The sequence below is a fragment of the Mus caroli genome, unplaced genomic scaffold (assembly GCF_978045245.1).
Source record: "Mus caroli unplaced genomic scaffold, Mus_caroli_1 scaffold_3, whole genome shotgun sequence".
In the NCBI taxonomy this organism is placed as follows: domain Eukaryota; kingdom Metazoa; phylum Chordata; class Mammalia; order Rodentia; family Muridae; genus Mus; species Mus caroli.
In genome coordinates, this window is record NW_028227258.1 from 13466117 (window position 1) to 13488534 (window position 22418).

Genomic DNA, 22418 nt, shown 5'->3' on the forward strand with positions numbered 1-22418 from the left:
GATTAAAGGCGTGGGCCACCACTGCCCGGCCTTGGCACTTTCTTACAAAGCTAATCCATAAAGCAAAGCGCTAGTTCCGGAACTTGGCGGCCCCGGAAGTAAAACCGTATGACCCGGGTCAAAGACAGAGAGCACTTCCGTTTCCGTACAGCCGTAAACAACATGGCGAAGGCCGGCGAGAAAAGTGTTGGTGGTGGCAAGCGAGGCTTGAAGAGGAAAGCTGCCGCTGAAGAGCCTCAAGAGGCCGCGGCCGCGAGCGATGGGACGGCGGAGAGCGGGGTGCAGCCCGCGAAAGCGGCCGCCTTCCCCCCGGGCTTCAGTATCTCGGAGATTAAGAACAAGCAGCGGCGACACTTGATGTTCACGCGGTGGAAACAGCAGCAGCGGAAGGTACGCGCGCGGGGTGGGCGGGGCACGAGCGCAGGGGCGGGGCCGGGGGGCGACGTGCACGCGCGGGGTTGAAGGGGCGGGGCCGGGGGCGACGTGCACGCGCGGGGTTGAAGGGGCGGGGCCGGGGGCGCGCGGGGTCGGCGTCGGAGTGCAAGCGCGGGCCCGCTGGGGGCGCGCCCCCAGCCCCTCGCTTGGCCTCGGGGTCCCCAGCGTCAGCCTTTTGCCGGATGAACTTGGCGTGGGGGATCCGGCCCTTGCCTGTTCCGTGGGTCGCACTCTCCGGGAAGCCGAGGATCATGGAGCCTACGACCCAGCCTCTGGCCCCAGATGGCGGAGGCTCCGCCCCCTGCCTTTGCGCCTAGCGTTGGTGGTAAACTCCAGGTCCTAAACGTGGCCCCAGACTCTTTCAGGGAACCCTTGGTGAAGTTTCAGCACTGTGAAGTGTCTGTCATAGCTGTGTTTGCTCTCTGACGCCTTGTGCTCGCACTGAAAACTAGACAGACTTGTAAGTAAGCCTTTCCCAGGATCATGAGGCTCATTTGTGTCTAAATTACAATTTTTAAAATTCCCTATTACAGAATACACAGCAACTAACACATGATTTTATATTTGTGTTCTCTTACTGGAGGGCCTTGGCTGGATCTTTTCGTAAGTGTTAGGTTAAGTACACTGTAGCTGTCTTCAGACACACCAGAAGAGGGCATCAGATCCCATTACAGATGGTTGTGAGCCACCATGTGGTTGCTGGGAATGAACTGAGGACTTGTGGAAGAACACTCAGTCGTGGAGGTTTTTTGTTTTTTGTTTTTTTGTTTTTTGGAGACAGGGTTTCTCTGTATAGCTCTGGCTGTCCTGGAACTCACTTTGTAGACCAGGCTGGCCTCAAACTCAGAAATCCGCCTGCCTCTGCCTCCCAAGTGCTGGGATTAAAGGCGTGCGCCACCACCGCTGGGCTTGGTTTGCAATCTTGAGGGAGGAATGTCCTAAAAGCCCTTTTTTGGACTGAAGATCAGTAGGCACTACAGAATGTGTCAGACATTTTGTCTAGATTCGGGAGATTATAGTGTATACTAAGTAACAACTGATCATGTTTGCAACTTCCTATTGATCTTAATAGGTAGTTTTGGCTATAACCTATAAGAATAACTAGTGGTGACCTTATTGGAAATGTCCTGAGAACTCATCTCCCATTTCTGTCTATTTTCAGTGCTTTTCAAGAGAAGTAACCATTATACCCATAATCTTTAGGACGCATCCACTAGGGGAAAATGTACTTGTTCATACGTTTAATTAATTGGAAGTATTATAGTAAAAATTAAAGCTACTGAAAGTTTAAATGTTCAGACTTAATGTTGATTTGATGGAAGCAAAGCAAAGAGCAAGCTCTTTGTTAAATGAATCTTCTTGATTAGCCTGCCCATTTGTAGTTCGGTATTTTAGCTATTAAAGAAAAATCGAGATATGTCTAGTTCTGGGTGGTACTATGCACCTGTAATCTAAACACTAAGGAGTCTGAGGCAGGAGGATGGTCAGTCCGAAGTAAGCCTGGGCTATCTAAGCAGACCTTTAAAAAGTTTCCTGTGTTTATTTTAAAAGGTTATAGTAATTTCTCAGAGCTGACTTGTAGTTTCAGTATGAGTTTATGAAATAACTGCTGGTTTCTTAATATTGTTTGTTTTTATCCCAAAGGAAAAGTTGGCAGCTAAGAAAAAACTTAAAAAGGAGAGAGAGGCTCTTGGCGATAAGGTAAGTAAGGTTTATAGCCATGTATTTTGTCTTATGTTATGAAGTATTTCCTGATACTGTGTTGGTTTCTTCTAAGACATTTCAGATGTATAAAAATACTGTACTAAATCCTTCCTACTCTATACCCAACGTAGCAAATAGTGGCGACAACTCGTCCCCTATTCTCAGTAGCTCGCTCCGATGGAGTTGCTGGGCTTCCCTGAGCTGTACCTTACTCCGTGTGTTGTGTGCTGGTGGATGCTGAGGAGGCAGGGGAAGCTCTCCCTGGCGTTGGAACTGGGAACCCCCCACTTTAGGCTTGAGGTTTAACTCTTGTGACTTGAAGCGAAAAGAACTACTAAATATTCCTGCAGTGTTGCAAGATGAAAGTTTTCATTTTTAAAAATTTTTACAAATATGCTTAATTCATAATTTAGCTTGTAAGATTTTTAAAGCCTATGGTTCTCCTCCCATTTATCGCCTATAAATACCAAGTGAGAATAAGGTTTTCTGAGAAAGAGAAACATATTCAAACTAAGCATACTACTTCTCATGCACTGTCCCAATAGGGTCAGTTTACAACATCTAAAGTCATCAATATTAGGTTATTTTGACCTTCAGCATTCTAATACATCATATAATATTATCAGCGGATTGCAGCAAATTCATGTGCAGGTCGGCCTTTAACGTATCGCTGGCCCCGGGTTGGGGTGTACCCTAATAGGCTTTCAAGTGGTGTATACCACACCCTGCCAAAACACAAAAAGTCAGATTTTGGACTGAAAGATGACTTCCTGGAATTATCTTTAAAGATTACATAAGAGTCAGTGAGAGAACTCAGTAAGGTAAAGGCACTTGCTGCCAAGCTTGGCCAACTGAGTGTAATTCTAGAGCCCACTGGGTGGAAGGACAGAGCACAACTGCGCACCTTACACACATCCACACTGCCCATCCTGAGTAGCTCATCAGGTCACCGTTCCTTCAGGTCACTGTGTGGCATCTGTGTGTTCTCCTAGTTCTGCTGTACTACTTGCAAGTGTGTTGATACCAAATTCTGCATGATCTGGTCATGTGGTATGCAGGGTGTTATCTTGATGTTTGTTTCCATTACAAATGGCCACCCCATAGGCAATTTATTTCTTTCCATAAATTAACCCCAAACAGAATTACTAGGTCGCTGGATAGACTTGCCACATTTCTGAGTAGATCGCAGGAAGTACAGAAACAGTCACCTGGATTTGCACCTTACTAAACTTTTTTTTCCATTCTGCTGACTTCCTTTACTGTTAGATATTATTTTAGACATGGATATTTTTTGTGATTCCTGTCTTATTTTTAAGTCATTTCGTTCTGTATTTACCACGTATGTCTTCTCAGATTGTTAAGGGGCAGTGTTATTGCCCCACTTTATTCCTAGGATTTATGTAACAGTGGTTGTGGTTGGAAATAAGGACAGGTTGTTCTGAGGTTATTTGAAGAATGTTTTGTTTCCCAACCTGAATGTGAAGTTGTTAATATAAACTGCTTCTAACACTCGGTGTTTTCCCTCTTACTTAGGCTCCACCGAAGCCTGTTCCCAAGACCATTGACAACCAGCGAGTTTACGATGAGACCACAGTAGACCCCAATGATGAAGAGGTAATGTCAGAAACCAAATGTGAATGATCACCATAGGTGTGTTGCTGTTTAACATCATGGTGGTCATAAGATGTAGATATCCCTTCTCTCCTTCCTCATTGTCTCTTTTCCCTGTCGTTAGTATTTGTCTCTCCTAGAACATCTGATAATGCACGCAGTGCACCAGATAATGTAGTCTGGGGACCTGCATATATTATTTCACTTAGATCTTCTTAAATATTAAAAATATGGTTTAGTAAATTTTGTATCTTCTCCATAGTGGTTTTACGTAAGTGTTGTTAGAGCTGCTCCTGCCCTGCTTCAGTTTTCCTCTGGCACATACATCTTTGAAGATGGCTTTGTTTGCTAGTTTGTAAAGATATCATTGTTTCGAGGGTAGTGGTCCTCTAACCATAGCTTGCCTAAACTGGCTTCTCATAGTCTATCTAAATATTGGCTTCATTTTACGTTTTAGATAATTATTTCTCCAAAGACATTTATTTCTTGCTTTACTTTTCCTTTTGTTCTGACTGGAACTTCCCCTGTAATGTTGAGTGACTAGAAGAGGCAGTGCAGGGGTCCTTGAGTGTTTCTGATAAGAACGAATCCTGCTGGTACCGTCTCCTTGATGTGGATGTCGTCAGCAGGGGTTTTCTTATGCTTTACAGAAATCACACTTAGGCTTGGATCCATCATGAATGATCATAGAACCCTTTTCAGAAAATGCTGAGATGCGTATGTGTTTGTTCCACACATTACCTTAATGCATCTATGGGTTCTCTAAAATTAGTTAAAAATAAGTATCTTGCATTCTTGGGATAAACTTATTCTGGTTATGATATTCAATATTTTTATATGTTGTTTTGGGTTGTTGATACTTGCTTAGAATTGATACATATTTGAACTCATGACTAAAATTATAGTAATGTCTCCTTATGATTCCTAACATGTTTTCTCCTTTAAAAATAAAACCTCATCGTTATATCCTGCAAATAGAGATCATCATGTAGTGAGGAGAGTGGGAGGAGCTAGGCCGGCCTCTGTGAGGGGAGTGGGAGGAGGAGCTAGGCCGGCCTCTGTGAGGGGAGTGGGAGGAGGAGCTAGGCCGGCCTCTGTGAGGGGAGTGGGAGGAGCTAGGCCGGCCTCTGTGAGGGGAGTGGGAGGAGGAGCTAGGCCGGCCTCTGTGAGGGGAGTGGGAGGAGCTAGGCCGGCCTCTGTGAGGGGAGTGGGAGGAGCTAGGCCGGCCTCTGTGAGGGGAGTGGGAGGAGCTAGGCCGCCTCTGTGAGGGGAGTGGGAGGAGGAGCTAGGCCGGCCTCTGTGAGGGGCGTGGGAGGAGGAGCTAGACCGGCCTCTGTCTGAAGAAAGCCCGTGTTGATTCTAACACTTGCTTGTCGTCAGTCTAAGTTTGTGTCCTCTCAGAGTAGTTTTCCTTTATCTTTTCTACTGAATTTTGTTTCATTTCTATCTCCCTCTTGTTTCCTTCTACTTTCATTGTGAGCTTCCTCTGTTTTTCATTTATCTATTTGCTCATTTTTTATTTTCTTTACTATGAGCCATAAAGTTCCCTTTGAGTATCATTCTTAGTAAATCCCACAAGCTTGAAAATGAGCTGCTTTCACTGTTATATTTAAACCAGAGTTATTTTTCTATAATGGAATTTTTGTTAATCATTTATTAGTTTTTTCAACTAAAATTTTTAATTGGCATGTCTATAAGTCCATAATTTAATATGTTTACACACCATTCCAGATGATGACACTGTAGTAATTAACATTTACAGCTCAAATATCATTGTGTGTGAGAACCTTCAGTCTTCTCTACTTATTTTTTAATATATGATAAATAACTTTAGGTTCTAATGATCTTACTCTGCTCTGTTGATGTGATATAAAATTAGCTTTTCCTGTCTTTAGCACCCATCCAGCCTCTGGCAGACCCCATCACCCACCACATCTTAAGTCATTAGTTTTCTCCAATGCCCAGTTCCTGTGCTTATCTCTGACTTTTTCTGGCCCTCACTAGGTCTGAACTTTCTAAGGAATCATAGACTTGACTTCTGTGCTAACGCATGTGCAAAGCTCTGGTTTCCCATCTGTTGCTTTACATGGCCCATGCATTTGACAGCTTGTTGGGTTTTTTTGGTTTTTGTTTTGTTTTTTATTTGTTTGTTTGTTTTCTATTTTTTACTTTAGTCAAGAGTTTTGGATGTTTTCTGTTTTGTTTTGCGTCTTGTTGCGGCTGTTTGGTGTGTGTGTGTTGTTGCGGCTGTTTGGTGTGTGTGTGTTGTTGCGGCTGTTTGGTGTGTGTGTGTTGTTGCGGCTGTTTGGTGTGTGTGTGTTGGGGGTGGGGTTGTATGGAGGAGGAGCTGGAACTGGAGCCCAGACAGACCTGAGACCCCTGCGAGTGCTAGGCAGTCACACCAGCCCAAGGGATTCTCTCACTTTCCATTTTAATTGACTTCAGCTCATTGATTTTTATATATGCTAATTTACAAATATTTGAAAATATTATAGATTTATTTGTGATTTCTGTTAATTTTATTGTGCTTGTTGGCTTACTTTGAGTTTAGTCCTTTTCAGTTAAAGAGAGATTTCTGGGTGGCCTTTAATCCTAGCACTTCTGAGTTTAAGGCCAGCCTGGTCTACAGAGGGAGTTCCAGGACAGCCAGGACTACACAGAGAAACCCTGTCTCGAAAACCAAAACAAAAAGAGAGGTTTTTAAGTCCTGGCATGTAGTCTGCTCTGAGGAATGGTCAGCGTTGCCCTGGAAAACCTGTGCTTGCTATTTTGGAAGGGCTTGTTGTGTATCTTCATAGGCTGCTCCCATCTTACATAGTCTTTCTGCATGTGTGTTTCATTGTTCCCGAAGAAAGAACATGCATGCTCTCCGCTGTCTGCCTCTTCCAGTGCGTTGAGTTTTTTACCTCCTAGCGTTTATTCTTTTGTTTGCTGCATATATTTACAGTTATATTGTTCTGTGTGATTACTTGTGTGTAATGATAATCACATTTTCTTGACATAGTCATCCTTGAGCAGCGCCTCTTATGTGTGTCTGTGCTATATGCAGGGACCACTTCAGCTCTTTAGGGACTCAGCAGCAGGCTTCTCCATGCTTTGCTTTGAGGTTATTCACAGACTTGAATTTAATATGTATCACTTATCCAGAGCATATGGTTATATCTTGCTTCTTTGGTCAGCCTAAAAATTAGTATTAAGTGTCAGTCACAGCTAGACTTACACATCCGTCTGCCTTTTACCTACTCTGTATTTTCCTCTGCTCTTCCTTGGCTATTTTCTTTCATGTTAATTTTTTACTATGCTGTTTTAATTCCTCTTGATTTTTAGACTATGGTATTCTCATAGTAGTTGCCTTAGAATTATATCATGCACTGGGCTGGGAGCTGAATCCTCAGCACTGGAGGGAAACACGCAAAAGGCCATGTGTCTTTAATCACTAGAGACTCTGCAGCAGTCGCAGAATTCTGCTAAGCGTGTAGAGGCAGTGCTGTTGGAGCTTGGTTTCCTCAGTCTATGTGCTGTCGGTCGTAGACCACATGCTGTCTGTGCATGGCCTAGTGTATGACCTTTGTATGTGCTGTCGGTCGTAGACCACATGTTGTCTGAGCATGGCCTAGTGTATGACCTTTGTATGTGCTGTCGGTCATAGAGCACATGCTGTCTGAGCATGGCCTAGTGTTGCAGGCACTCCTTGAATTCCCTGAAGCTTCTCAAAGGCGCAGAGTGTTTACCCATCTTTTGTGTGCATCCAAGCTTTCCATTGCAGCACCTGCTTCCCGGGCCTTTAGGTCTGCTGCACCATCTAATGTTGTTTTCCTTCAGTTTGCAAGATTCCCTTTTTGTTTCATAGCAGATTTAATAGCTGCTAAGTATCTCAGGGTTGTTTACTGAAAATATATATATTTTGCTCTTAACTGTTCAGAGTATAAGGCTTTTTCTTCCTGTACTTTGATCATATTCTGCAGCATATTAATCATCATTATTTCTATCTGTCTCATCGCAAGGTGTTCTATGATTTTAACAGCTTGACACTACTGCATTTATTTTTGTTGTTTTATATCCCACGTGGGGTTTGCTGAGCTCCTTAGATTAGTGTCAGTGTTTTCATCAGTTTTGTCTTTTTAGCCGTGATTTCTTCACATCCCTTTCTGCCCCTCTCCCTGTCCATCAGGATCCCCATTCCACACTGCCCGTCGACAGGTTTGACATTGTGCCGCAGCTTCCCCGTCTTTGCTGCATTTCTAGGATGCTTTCTTGGTTCTCCACACTGGGCCATGTCGCTATCTAGTCGGAATTGTTTTTCAGTTCATGTGTCAGCCACACTGCCAACTATTTCCCCTGACTGTGTATCATACTCCTTTTCTATCAAGTTTTGGCTGAACGTTAAGACATTTTAGTCAATACCGTGTTGTAGTTCTAGATTGTAAATTATTTAATTAGTTTATTTTGGATTTGTTTAATTGACAGCATCTCCCTCTGTAATCCAGGCTGCCCTAGACAGTGTAGCCCAGCCTGGCTTCAAGCTCAAGGCAGTCCTCCTGCCTCAGCCTCCCTGGGGTTACAGGACTGAGATAGTGTGCTCGGCTCTAGTTCATTGTTTAAGGACTGTTAGTGTCTGCAACTTACCTGCACTTCAGAGTGGGAGGTCACTCTGTTTTGGACAGTGTCCCCTCAGTCTTGTTTTGTCTTTCATCTGCATTGCTGCTGACTGTCCCTGGGGTTACAGGACTGAGATAGTGTGCTCGGCTCTAGTTCATTGTTTAAGGACTGTTAGTGTCTGCAACTTACCTGCACTTCAGAGTGGGAGGTCACTCTGTTTTGGACAGTGTCCCCTCAGTCTTGTTTTGTCTTTCATCTGCATTGCTGCTGACTGTCCCTGATTTTATCACATGTTTTTTATCAGTCATTGACTAGGCAGGTACTGTTGAACACCTGGAGTCCCTCAGACATGCATCTTTCTCATCTGAGCTGTGCATGTATAGAGGAATGCCTTCAGAAATGTAAATGTACATTCAGAAATGTAAATGGCTACTCCCTGCCTACCCTAAGCGAGGTCTGCAACCCTGGTCTGACCAAGCTGTGTTCTTACCTTCCTCCCACCACCTCTTATTCTTGTCCTCTTCCACTCTAGACTGTGATCCCGCCATAAAAGCTGGGGCTGTTATTGTTCCCCACCAAGAGGATGAGGCGGGGGAGCAGCATTGGTCGGGACTGGTATTTTTGCCCATGTCTGTAGCCATTTTGCAAGAATGCACACATCTTTGTGCGCTGAGATTAGTTTGACACTGGCCGTTCACACTTGTGCAGAAGGGGGATCAGCTTCTGCATGTGTGTCACTGTTAATGTCACCTAACAGTCAGGCAGGCAGTGCTTGAAAACCCATGCTCGGTGAACTGTGTGATGGAAAATGACCTCTCCTCTCTTCTCAGGTGGCTTACGATGAAGCGACAGATGAATTTGCTTCTTACTTCAACAGACAGACGTCTCCTAAGATTCTTATCACAACGTCAGATAGACCTCATGGGGTAAGCACATTGATTCGTATAGTCCATGAATTCTTATATTTAAATGCTCCATTCAGAAAAGTGAAATAGTTAACTGCTTTTGATGATGACAGTGAATAAGCCAAACAAAAATAACTGATGGGGATTAATTAGACTTACTGAGCATAATTCTTCAGGACAGTTCTGCAACCTTAACACTGTTACCATCACTGCTGGCCACACCTTGTAATGGAGTGCTGTCCTGCCCAGTGTGATGATTAGCAACATGCCCAGCCTCTGTCCCTTAGGACCAGCAGTGGTCTCACACCCCTACACCAGTTCCACCCACAAAATGTCTCCAGATATTGCCATGTCTCTGTCTCTGTGAAGCAGCACCGCCTTGGGGAGACCTGGGCTTTGGATGATTGGCCTTGGATTCAGGAGACACTGCCCCACGTCCACTCTTCCCCAGTCTTGCTCACTCTCATAACACTGTCTTAGAATGTCATTACTCCTGTCCTTACATCCTTTTTCTTCTAACTTTTGGTGATTTTTCTTATTTTCTTACAGAGAACAGTTCGACTCTGTGAGCAGCTCTCAACAGTTATACCAGATTCACATGTTTATTACAGACGAGGACTGGCTCTGAAAAAAATTATCCCACAGTGCATTGCAAGAGATTTCACAGACCTGATCGTTATTAATGAAGATCGTAAAACGCCAAGTATCCTTTGGATTTCATTTTAAGGAAACTTTCCTGTCCTTTTCCTCGCCTAGTTTTAAACATATAAAAGAATAGGAAAAGGCTTCCCATCACTTTCAGAATAGATGTTTTCTGTAACATTGTATCTCTATCCCAGATGCTATGTTTTTTTTGTTTTTTAATTTATGAAAACACTTATCAAAACATTTATCAGGCAGGTGTTACAGCTAAAACACTGCTGTAATCTTTAGTAAAGGGTGCAGATATAATAGTCAAGCAGCCATAGTTCAGACAAATAGTTCTGCCAATTAATAGAACATTGTTCCAGGGACATGGACTTTATACAGAAGCTTGTGCTGGGTCTGCATGGGAAGGGGTGATGAATGAGGCAGAGGAGTAGTCATTTGGAAAGGAGGCATGACAGCGCCGGCCCAGGTGACACCACGACTTTGGTATTGCTTCATCTTACGCTCTCAGGAAGCATATCGCTTCATTGTTCTGGGCTAGGAATGAAGCCTTGCTATGTGGCTCCTGGTGTTTTGGTTGCTAGGAACAATGAAACTTTTCCTGTAAGTCTCACATCTTGAGACAAATGTCATCTGACTCCAAGGTATTTCTGTTGAGATGAAAGAATATAAAATACATCTAGATTCTTATAGTTGCTATTATTTCCTAAACAGGGCCTATTACCTCAGTATCTGGGAGATGACCAAGTGGGTGAGTCAGAGTAGAAAAGAATTTGTAAAAATAGCAATAGAATGTTCTGTTCTGCATAGGACAACACTCAGTGTTTTAATACACTCTATTTTCTAATCCATTTTTTACAAGCTTTCATTGTTTTTAATGTAAGCATATTATTTTGTTTGCCTGTATTAGTTTTCCAGAAACTAAAATAGCAAAACCTTTTTAATGTGGCATTTGTTGACTAGATTATAATTAAGTTTGACTAGATTAGTATATTTTATATGCCTAATTACTCCAGAAAAGAATGATTTTTAAAGTGATTGCTGCCTGTATCACAGCTTCCCCAAATAGAACGACAAGGTCAGTTTTGGTTTTAGCAGTTAGGTTGTCATCATTTTAAAATTGTCAATTCCACTGTAAGAAGCAAGCATTCATCAATTTAATACGGTTTTCTCTTTTCTTTAGTATCTTATATAGGTGCACAAGTGATAGCACATGTAGCTTTCAGAAAGCCTGCACTGCCTGACAGACATCCTTTTCTCTGAAACATTCCCCATTCTGTTTCACCACACACTCGCATTGAAGGGCCAGCCTTCAGCCTCTTCTCCGTTACTGAAACAGACATGGGGACTGTTTGCCATGAATTTTGTTAGTTTAACAATACAACTTATGTATCCCCCTCAAAAAAACCAAAAACAACAACAACCAAAGCCACCCAAACAATTTGAGAGTCTGCACTTCACTTTTGACATAGCCACACTGTAATAGGAATGTTCTAAATAGAAGTCAAGCCTTTACAAAGGTTAGAGGAAATCATTGGAGATCTACTGGTTTCCTTCATTTTCATGGGTTTGTAATGTCTATGCAGTAAGAGAAGTACTTGGCGAAGTTGACCCTGTAGTGAATTGTTAAATAGAGACATTCAATGTTTGCTGTTGGCCTGTTGTTTAGTAGACACTATACTGTTTAAACAAACAACAAAAACCCAACTAAACTGGGGTTAACAGAAGTTGGGGGGAAAGGCATTTTCATGGCTCATACCTGCTATGCTAGTGACGAGCACTAGCTAGGCAAGTTAATTCTAACTGCATGAAATGGTGGGATTGGAAGCAGTCCTTGATGGAATGGAAGCAAGCTACCCCAAGTGTTTGGAAAAACTGGAGCAAGAGTAGCTATATTATGTGTAGTATATAAGATTGATGATTGTATGAGGACCTACAAGTCAGAAGACATTTGAGAAAGTCGGACGTAAGAAATGTAGTTTGTACCTACCTTACTCTGTTAAACTAACGTCTTTATTCTGAACTGAGTCAACATTGACAGAATGGTAGGAAAGACGCTGCTGCTATTGAAACTGATAGTTTTTTACTTGTCGTTAGGAATATAGGGTAGATAAAATGACCCATCTAAGTCCTATGTGGCTTATTACTTAACAGAACCAAGGACCAAATCCTGCCTTGATTAGCACCTGTATTAGAAAATTTACTCGGAAGTAGAGAGGACCAAGAGTAATCTTATTTTAATGGTGGAAAATATCATTTAAGAGAGTCAGGAGACAAGTAGTTGTAGAAGTGAAAATGTTAAATGACAGCAGTAATACGGGGTAGATTGGTGACAAATTGAAGAGAACTAATATTGGCAGTATTGTTTTGTAAATCTCATATTGTGTATACAGTGATATGTAATGGCTTTGACTGGGGCATAGTCTTAGTTTTCTAGTACCATGACAAGACACTGTGACGAAAAGAACTTTGGTCAAAGTTTGACAGCTTAGTTCAAAGAGTGAGACCATGATCATCATGGCAGGAAACGTGACAGCAGGCCGACAGGTATGACACTAGAGCATGAGCTAAGAGCTGTACCTCATCTACAAGTGCGGGAGGACACAGACACTGGGCCTGGGGAGGGCTTTTAAAACCTCAAAGCCCACCCCAATGATAAACCATCTTCAAGGCTCCACCTCCAAATCCTCCCTAACAGTGCACCAGCTGCACACCGACCACCTCCCTAACAGTGCACCAGCTGCACACCGACCATTATCGGTGCTAGGCTCATGCAAACCACTGCGTTGCAAGGGTGTCTTGAAGGCAGCAGAAAAGTAACTAAGGCCATGTATTTGAGGTTGATGGTTTTAATTGGATATAAATTAGCTTCTCCTACCTGCCTTCAGTCTAGCAGTTCTCAACCTGAGGGTTGAAACCCCTGTAGGGAGTTGAACGACCCTTTTACAAGGGTCGCCTAAGATCATCAGCAAACACGGGATACTTAAACTATGGCTCATAACAGTAGCAAATTTACAGCTTATGAAATAGCAACAAAAGTAATGTTATGGTTGGGGGTCACCACAATATGAGGAACCGTATTAAAGGGATGCAGCATAAGGAAGGTTAAGAAGTACTGCTTTAGTAAAGACATCAGCCAAAGTGTTCAGTAAAGTGTACCCCCCCACCCCCCATCCCTTTAAGTACTTCTTAACTTTAAAATTGGGTCAAGTTGTCCAGACACAGGCTGGACTGCTGGGATAGGCCATCAAAATCCCAGCTTTTTTCCCCCCTTAAACAAAAAGCTATTATTAACTGAAATCCCTTGATCAGCCACTGATTTCAGTTCTGTCTGCTTGTGATATAATTTGGCACTAGCCAAAAGTTATTCATTGAAAAGTAAAGTTGTTACAATACCTTTAACCTTAAATAATAGTCTGTTTATTGCAGCTAGCACTCTGAGGCTTCTGACTGCTGTGCTTGCTGTGGGTAGGTCTCATACATTTAATTTGTAGCTTATATTATCTAGCATAATTCTGTCATGCTAGACTACAAGTGGATTGTAAAGGTTGATTTTGATTTTTCATTAATCCAAAGAGCAAGAAGTAGCAGTGGCTTTGCTTTCAGTTGTGATCTCTGTCATGTCCTAATCGTACAAACAAAACATACAAGTGGGGGTGAACTTACGTACTGGCTGTATTGAATCCCATCTTTTTGAGTAGTCGCCACTGAATAGATGTTTTTGTTTTGTACTTTCACTTTGAAAGACCAGAAGGTCCTATTGAGAATGATATTTAATTGTAAAAACAAAAAACAGTGAGACTCTAAGACTATTTTAGGTTAATATATATTTTCCTGGAAGAGTGTATGTGGTTTGACTTTAGTTTGGTAGTATAAGGTCAGTTAACCCAGAAGATCAAATCCATCCACCCACTATAGATTTCAGGTGCCCTTGACCATAAAGAAAACAATCTGTTACTCAATTTAGGACTTATGTTACATTTTGCTATATTTCTTGACTTTTATGAACAGATGGACTTATTTTGAGTCATTTGCCAAATGGTCCAACCGCTCATTTTAAAATGAGCAGTGTTCGTCTTCGTAAAGAAATTAAGGTGAGTCTTCCGTATCCCTTGATCAATATTGATCTCAGATTATCAGTACCTCCTTAAAGATCTAATTGACTTTACTTATTTGATCTGATGACAGCAGGTTTTCTATTGAGATTGTGAGACCATAAACCACTTCGACAACAGTAGTACTCATTGCCCTAAAACATTGACTTTATTATACTAAGATCTGAGTACTTAATAAGCCACCTGTTACATTTTTGCCATTTTAAAGTTTTTTTTAAAGCCAAGATTGGTGGTTCCTGCCTATAATCCCAGCACATGGGAAGCTGAGGCAGTAGGAACACTGAGTTTTAGGAAAGCCTGAACTAAAAAGTTCTAAGCTGTTCTGAGCCAGTGAGACCTGTGCCAAAAAACCAAATGTTGTCTAAATTCTAAACCCAAAAATGTCGTATAGTTTTTCTAATTATCTTTACTGGGCCTTTTTTCCCCCCAGCGAAGAGGCAAAGACCCCACAAAACATGTGCCTGAGATAATTCTGAATAATTTTACCACACGGCTAGGCCATTCTATTGGACGCATGTTTGCTTCTCTCTTTCCTCATAATCCTCAATTTATTGGAAGACAAGTTGCCACGTTCCACAATCAGCGAGATTACATCTTCTTCAGGTTTCACAGGTAAGGGGCATACATTAACTTGAACGTTTGTCAGTCGTGTAAGTACCTATATTCTGCCGGGCGTGGTGGCGCACGCCTTTAATCCTAGCTGAGGCGGGTAGATCTCTGAGTTCGAGGCCAGCCTGGTCTACAAAGTGAGTTCCAGGACAGCCAAGGCTATGCAGAGAAACCCTGTCTCCAAAAAAAAACCCAACAACAAAAACAAAACAAAAAAAGAACCTATATTCTGATGTAACAAATCCTTTAAGCATTGCCACAGGAAGTTGAATGAACTCAGTGGTTTAACTTTTGTCTCTGAAGATACATATTCAAGAGTGAGAAGAAAGTGGGAATTCAGGAACTCGGACCACGTTTTACCTTAAAATTACGATCTCTTCAGAAAGGCACTTTTGATTCTAAATATGGAGAGTATGAATGGGTCCACAAGGTATGTGCTTACTGTTCCAAAGCCCATTTTAACTGTGTGCTTACATATTAACATGTGTCTCTTCCCCCACGAACTAGAAAGTACCAACATGCTGATTAGCCAGGATTTGCTTGAAGCACCCCAAAGAACCTTAAATGGGAGTAGTACTGTAGGAATGGAAGGATCTCAAACCCTGACCCACGTGCTGCTGCAGCTTCTCAGTCTCTTAGGCCTGTCACAATGGTTCTGCTGCATTATCTGAGAGCTGCTGTTGAGAACATTTAGAAACCAAAAAAGGCCTAGCTAGGAGCAGCACAGCCTTACCTTTTTGTACTTTAACCTCCTCACCTCAAACTCCCAGCACATAGAAATTAGACCTCTCGACTGACTGTTCGGGGTCTCAGACACAGCCAGAGTGTCTCAGCACTGTTATTCATGAAGATCTATGAAAGCCAGTTTCTTCTATCTTACAGAAGTTCATTGTCTTTGTTTTCCCCCTTTAATTTTCAGCCACGGGAAATGGATACAAGTCGAAGAAAATTCCATTTATAAAGGACTAGGGGAGCAGTACTGAATTTTGCTGGATCAGCCTGTCTTGAAAAACTTGGTAATTCAACGAAACACCCTTTTCAAAATGGAATTTGATTTTATAAATCATGTATTTGAACAAATGACCAAGTACTGTGAATTTCTACTCCATATAGTAAATATAAATAAATATAATTTTATTTAGGTCTGAAAATTTTTTAGGTATTAAAGTCCTAAAACTTGCTGTCATTTCAGATAAGCTGAAAATAATTTTATAAGAATGAAGATTCAAACTTTCTAATTTGCATTCCCAAAGGACTGTTAGGCTAGAAAAAGGCTTGTATAACCCTGACTTAATACGCCAGTCTTGGGGGGCCGGTTACTGGGACTTGGAGCAGTTACACAGGTCACTGAAGTTAGCCTGTTTTCTTGCTCCTTCCTTCCTAGTTACCCTCTACTTTCCTACTTCATCCAGGCATCGTGTTGAGTTCTCAGGTTCTTGATTCTTTTAATGGAACTCTTATTTACAGATAGAAGCAGCTACCTTCTTGGTATAACTGTGAATGCCATTACAAAGCTGTTTGTTTGGAATCTTGTTGCCTGTGTGAGTCCAAAGGGCAATGTCAAGTGCCCTGTGCCCCTTTCTGTCTTATTTATTAAGAAGGGATTTTCATGGAGCTTACCATTTTAACCCACACTGGTAGCCAACAAGCCATCTCCCCCAGGCACTGGGGTTATAGGCGTGCACAGTCATGCCCAGCTTTCTTACCCAGGTGGTAGGGTTCTGAGCTCACATCACAATTGCCTAGCAACTACTCTTACACTGAGCCATCTCTCCACCTGTATGTGGAATATTTAAAACAGTTCCCATAAATAACTCAAGGACAGAAACTTCAAGTCTCCTAGTCTCTGAACAAAGATTCGCAGTTGTTCTGTAAGTTCTAGAAGCCTTGCCAACATAAGGCCCTGAGTCCTGGTGTTGAAAGATGAGTATCCAGCACAGTTCACTCACATCAGTAAGGAGGCCAAAGGGTTGTAGGCTGCTTTATTGTATGCTACGGCCAGTGTGTATAAAACAGTGAAACCTTGTGAGACGGAAACCCATGGCGTTCAGAGAGGTAGATGTTAAGGACTGACGAGCAGAAGATAGTGTATTATGGCACGTGTTAAAGAGAAGCTTTTGTACAGACTTCAAATTTAGTTCTCTTGAATAGTCACTGGTTCATGAGAAGTGGTTTGAGAAACCTAGTGGGAGGAAAAAAGAAGATAAAGTATCACACAGGTAACTTTTTAAAACACTTTATCACTAATACCTGAGCAAGGGCAATTTCCTTTTTAATTTTTGAAAATGGTTTACATTCTGCCCATTTTGTTGGTTAATAACACATTATTATACTTTGAATCTGAGTTGCTGTGCTACAACACACGAGGTGTGATCAGTTTAGGGGTATGATATACTTTCAGTCATGAGGAGTTTGTTGGTATGCACCCCACCATGAATCAACCCCTCTCTAGGTGGCTCACTTGAATGTCGGCTTATAAAGGGTTAAGCCTAAGCCTGTTTACCATCACCAAGTACTAGAGAGTAAAAAAATACAATCTACAGTATAAAAGGCACTAAAATCCAACTTATCTTTAATTTTCACAACTGGCAGAAAAATCCTATCTTATTGAGTCTCATAGATTACCTCACTAAGATTACTACTGAAATACACTTTATCATAATAGAAAAATAAAATAAAAATACTTAACAGAAAATCTAAGGATCCTTTGAAAAACGGATTTCTAAGATACAGTCTCTTCTATTCACCTACCCACAGAAAACACACCAAGGATCCCGAGCATACTGTCAGCAGCATAAAAATGAGACCACCTTACTGCAGCCCGCTCGAGGGGTGGGTAAAGGAAGGTCTACACATACAACAGAATACCATCTAACAGCTGAAATGTCTGAATTATACACGACAAAACATCTCACAATTGAAGCAATACTTATACATTTAGAAATGACTATCTTGAAACTATAAAATACAGTTAAGTGTGTATACAGGAGAAAGAAAAAACAAAGGCATAACTACAGGACAAGTTATGGAAATGAGTAAGTGTGACCTGTTTTATAAAAGAAGGTATACAAAGGGTGAAGTGACCTTGAAATGGTAGATAACCAGTTCACCTTTATACTTATTTGAAATTTTTAATTACTTCATAACTAACACTGAAGAGGTTTCAACAAAACCTCTGGGGGGAAGCAATTAACTTCGATTAATAAATAGCAAATAAAGTCAGGTCTGTTTAGCAAGAGCTGTGTAATTTCCTGTGCACTCCCGGATAGATCTACAAAGCCTCTGTAACAAGGTATTTTAGGAAGCAGCTTCCTGGACTTCGCAAGTCAGAATGTTAGTATAAGGGTGTGTACCACACACACTGTATTTTTAAAAACACTAAGTTTGCTTCCTAATTCAATACTACTAACGTACCAAAGATTACAAGTGATAGTATCCTATAATTACATCTTAAATTAGCCAAAACAATTTTGGCCACATCTGTGGAGAACAGGTTTTTCACACATGACATGTAGTCTAGGACACTCTGATAGCCCTATCAGATAGTCCAGATCCTCAGCTCCAGTTCACTGCCAACACAAATGGAAATCTCTCAGTGAAAAACGGAGGTGGGGTTCCTGCGCTGTGTGTGCCTACTCAGGTACCCCAATATTGCTTTCCCTAGCTCTCTGCTGTGCTACTCACACCTTGGGTCTCTTACACCAGTGACAACAGTTTATCCACAAGTCCACCAGGATACCTGTAGAGCCATTGCTATAAACACTGTAAATCTGTTAACATTTCAATTTGACGGGCAAAGAAGTAAAAAAAGAATTTTAGGATCTCCAAACAGTCATGCTGCTTGTGCCAGCGCTCCACAAACACATGGTTGCTGGTGGCAGTGGACTCTTGAGTCTCCCACGCCTCTGGTTACAGTTATTACATCTATTTAGCACTCTGTGATATAAATAAAAACATTAGTCTTTGTGACTTCTAACCTAGTTTTCAGTAGCCTTCAAAAACAAGGAATTTGAAATGCCAATCAGGACTACAGGGATAGATGCTGTCAGTGCTACAGATAAAAAGACCTAACTGGTTCTTCCTTTGTATCAAAAGGGGGTGGTGTGAACTTACCTCAAGATAGATGACTACAAAAAGGAGCAGACTTTCTGGGGTCTGAAGGGATTTGTACTTGAAGACACTCCAGTCAGCAGAGGGTCATGTTGAGCATTCTGCAGACAGAACTGTTTCAAGTCTGCAGCTGCCTGGGAAACCTATGACAGTGAGAGGAGAAATATCTATTGGTTAAGGTTCTGATGGCTTTTATAAGTCTGGAAACACCTGAAATAAACATCACTTCAAAATAACGTACAGCTAACAGTTCTATACTGGCTCATACTTAGAACACTAAGTAAATGAAACTGAATTGCAATGTTTTTTTCCTACTCATCACGAGCATCAAGCGACTCAATAGTATAATCCCATTTATCTACAAAGCACAGCATGTCTTGTTTTTATATGATGGGCTGTTCAACAAGCCCTGACAGCTTGGTTTGGGGAAAATAGAATTTGTTTAGTTTTGTGTAGCCCAGGCTGGCCTCAAACTTGCTATGCAGCAACAGCCTTAAACACTGAACATCTAAGCCTCCTGCCTCTTAGATGGTAACCTGAGTGCTCGGATCCAACTCAGGACTTTCATAGGCAAAAACTCTTAACAACTGAGTCACATCCCCCATTATCTTGTTATTAATACGTAGTATTAATAGTTCACAAAAAGATCTTAACATTATAGGCAAATTGTCTTGAAAGCAAACTGGAAAAATGCCCATGAACCTAAGGTAACCAGCACAGAACTAAGACTTCAATGTTCTTTAAATTTATACCCATCCATATACTACCTTGCAATTAAGAGTGACATACACCTACCATTTTATATATATTCTGGTTAGGAAATACAGGATATAATAAACAATACTGAAGTCCTATTTGGGTTGTACTATATACATGTATCAACACTGCCAAATCACATTTGTGGCAAATACAGTGTTTCTTGAAGAAAGGCTGCTCAGATAGGTTGTTAGACTGGGCCTGAGTTTGATCTCCAGAACCCACATTTGAGTGGAAGGAGTGATCAAACTCTACAAGGTTGCAGTTCTCTTAACTCCCCGTGTGTACCATGGCATGCATGCGCACATACACACACCTTTTAAATGAACCAGAGCAGAAGGCTGTCAGTGCCTGGCTCTGTAAGTTAAACAGTTGAGTTCAAAGCTGGTCCAGCTACTTGGCAAAACCCTATCTCAAACTAGCTGATTGAACTCAAATACCGACACAACAAAGTGGATGGGTATGCAGACCCTGAAAAACTAAAAATGCACTCAAGCCACTTAATTCCTGTGTTTACTCTTAATCTCAGTTATCTCTAAGATTACAACAAATGCCTAAAACCCCGGTTTTGCAGCCTAAGAGTTAACAGGTCAAAAGGTCCTAGATGATAGCTATATTGTGACCTAAGGATCAGTCACCCTGGATAAGTTAAACTCAGCTTCAATCTACCTGTGTTTGGCTTATACAACAATTCAGTATAATAAGTCCCATATGACTCATAGACTGAATATTAGAGGTTCCTGCAGTTCTTAAACGCTTGTACAAATAACCCACACCCTGCTTTGCCTCTTAAAAGTGGCGCCTGTATGGAGGGTAAAGTATAAGTTTTCAGTGTTACAGCATTTGGTTTTGTTCAAGATCAGCAGTAAGCATAAAGTGCCTGTTAATTCCTTTCCCACACATTTCTCCAAGTACCACTATGTATGGACTGTATCTCTAGGCACAGAATCCTAGGGAAGGAACGGCGAGAAATCTAAGGCTGTGTGACTAACAGTGCTCCAGGCCTCGGGGGAGCACTCCTTTAATCCCAGCAGGCAGAGGCAGGCGGACCTCAGCTTGAGGCCAGTCTGCTCTACAGAGTTCCAGGAGAGCCAGGGTTATATGGAGAAACCCTGTCTCAAAAAACAAAAACAAAAACCCAACATTCTAAACAGCAACCTTGAGACTTAAAATGGAATGGCTGCTAGTACCCAAGCCACAGGAGCAGTCACTATCTACCATCCAGGAGGCTGACACTGCAAAACTATTAGGCTTCCAAATGTCCTGACCTACCTCTGAGAGTTTGGTAAAGAAAGCACTTGTAATTACCACCTAAACGAATACAATAGTAAGTTTATGCTAGCTTTAAAATGTCACACACAAAAAGCACCTAGCATAGGCGTGGTACATGGATGATGTCAAATGGCACCTAACCTAATTTAGGAACCTAGGAAAGACATTGTAACCTTCCCAAGTGAGATGCGCCTTGCCATGGAAACTTCAAAAACCTGGCTATCTGTGTTGGCTCAAGTCATCCCAGTCAAAAGCCTTCAGAAGAATTAGGACACAAGGCAAGAGAAGCTAGGAGGTAGCCACAGAGCAGGTAGGGTTTTCAAAGAAAAGAAGTTCTCTGGGAGCTAGCTCACTGCTTTGGGCCACCAGGGTTAAGTACCGCCACTGTAATTACTACACTTAACTGTCTTATTTCCTTCCCCAACCCACAACTTTTTTCCTTCCTGGCCTACTTTATGATAGTTAATATATATGAATGATGATGATCAATAGATCACTTCAAATTTCAGAGCTCTAATCTGGCCAAGACTAAGTCACTTGGATGAAAAGTGAGAATATGATTAGAGTACAAACCAAGACTGATTGGGCGTCTCCCTATCCTCCTCCTATGGTTACCACAAGGAAGTTGAGCGGTCTCTGACATTTCTACTTGAGAAGAAAGCTAAATAGAAGCCTTCTCCAAAAGCACGTTAGAAATAAGGACTAGCCTGCTGAATATAAGATCAAATCACCTTGGAAACTGGCAGGTTCTAGCAAGGTGACTTATATTCTTGTTTCTTTTTATAATCACCGGGAAGTGTTTCACATGTAACCCGACCTATTACGTCAGAAAGAGGCCAAATCCGTTTAGGAGTTGAAAAAAAAAAAATAAACCAAACAAACGGTCCTAATAACCAAAGCGTCTGAATGCCTAGCTGTCTACCAACAAGGACAGCCTTTCCCCAAAAGTCAACAGCCCAAGACCCGACCCCCCAACCAGACCGCAAGCTCCCAGGCCAGCGGCCAGCGGTTTCTCGGGCATGTGAACCAGTAAACAGACAGCCCAGCAAGGTCAGCCGAGCACGCCACGGCGTCTGCTGCAAACACCTCTTTGTTCGAGGCTGGACCCCACAAAGGTGGAGTCCGCAGACTCCCGGGACGATCGGCAAACAAAAGTTGCTCATCAGGCCGCCGTCTGGAGCTACCCAGGCGGACTCGTGTGTGTTCAAAGGACGAGGGCTGGGAGTGAGCCTGGGGTGAGACGTGCGAGACGGAAGTCGCTGGCGAGGCCCGCCGGGGCCGCCTAGAGTCGGCGGGCGGCGGAAGGGCGGGCCCCCTCCTCGCCCTCGCCCTCGGCCCACAGCCCGGCCCGAGGAGCCGCGTGTCGGCTCGCGCTTCCCCCCGCCCCCAACCCCGGGGCCCACCGCCCGCCCACGCCCGCTCACCTTCACGCGGTTGAGCCCGGCCTCCAGCCGGAGCTGCTGGACCACCTTCTTCATGGCGGCGACGCTAGAAGAACCCGACATGGCGCTCGGGACAGCCGGGCCGACTCGTCAGTCCGGGCAGGGGGCGGCAGGTCGCGGGACGGCGGGGGGCGGGGCTCCGAACTTCGTCGAAGTTTCCGGGGCTGTGCGCGCCGCGCATGCGCGCCGACGCCCCCTCCCCCTCCCCCGGG

General features: G+C 42.7%; 3 protein-coding genes across 3 annotated transcripts in view; 2 read left to right on the forward strand and 1 right to left on the reverse strand.

Moving 5' to 3' along the window:
- Positions 1-145: 145 nt before the first annotated feature.
- On the forward strand, positions 146-15767 carry Rpf1 (ribosome production factor 1 homolog). The gene is made up of 9 exons (XM_021157795.2): positions 146-390; positions 2080-2136; positions 3673-3753; positions 9180-9275; positions 9804-9957; positions 13914-13996; positions 14448-14629; positions 14930-15056; positions 15546-15767. Exons 1-9 carry the CDS (start codon positions 163-165, stop codon positions 15585-15587), a joined length of 1050 nt encoding a protein of 349 aa, XP_021013454.1. The 5' UTR covers positions 146-162; the 3' UTR covers positions 15588-15767.
- Positions 15768-16580: 813 nt separating this feature from the next.
- On the reverse strand, positions 16581-22385 carry Gng5 (G protein subunit gamma 5). The gene is made up of 3 exons (XM_021158638.3): positions 22189-22385; positions 18740-18879; positions 16581-16808 (listed from the first exon to the last, which is right to left on the reverse strand). The coding sequence occupies exons 1-2, from the start codon at positions 22267-22269 to the stop codon at positions 18754-18756; spliced, it is 207 nt and encodes a 68-aa protein (XP_021014297.1). The 5' UTR covers positions 22270-22385; the 3' UTR covers positions 16581-16808; positions 18740-18753.
- Positions 21907-22418, forward strand: part of Spata1 (spermatogenesis associated 1) — a 39984-nt gene continuing 39472 nt past the window's right edge. The window contains exon 1 of the mRNA XM_021158635.3: positions 21907-21999. The gene's annotated coding sequence lies outside the window, so the exon portion shown is untranslated. The remainder of the gene's footprint in view (positions 22000-22418) is intronic.

Excerpts from the sequence above, each read along its gene's own strand:
- Gng5 (XM_021158638.3), bottom strand. The coding sequence starts at position 22,269 with ATGTCGGGTTCTTCTAGCGTCGCCGCCATGAAGAAGGTGGTCCAGCAG. Across the intron at positions 18,880-22,188 it reads CCGGGCTCAACCGCGTGAAG|GTTTCCCAGGCAGCTGCAGA; the intron begins GTGAGCGGGCGT and ends TCACTGTCATAG.
- Rpf1 (XM_021157795.2), top strand. The coding sequence starts at position 163 with ATGGCGAAGGCCGGCGAGAAAAGTGTTGGTGGTGGCAAGCGAGGCTTG. Across the intron at positions 2,137-3,672 it reads GAGAGGCTCTTGGCGATAAG|GCTCCACCGAAGCCTGTTCC; the intron begins GTAAGTAAGGTT and ends CCTCTTACTTAG. Across the intron at positions 3,754-9,179 it reads TAGACCCCAATGATGAAGAG|GTGGCTTACGATGAAGCGAC; the intron begins GTAATGTCAGAA and ends CTCTCTTCTCAG.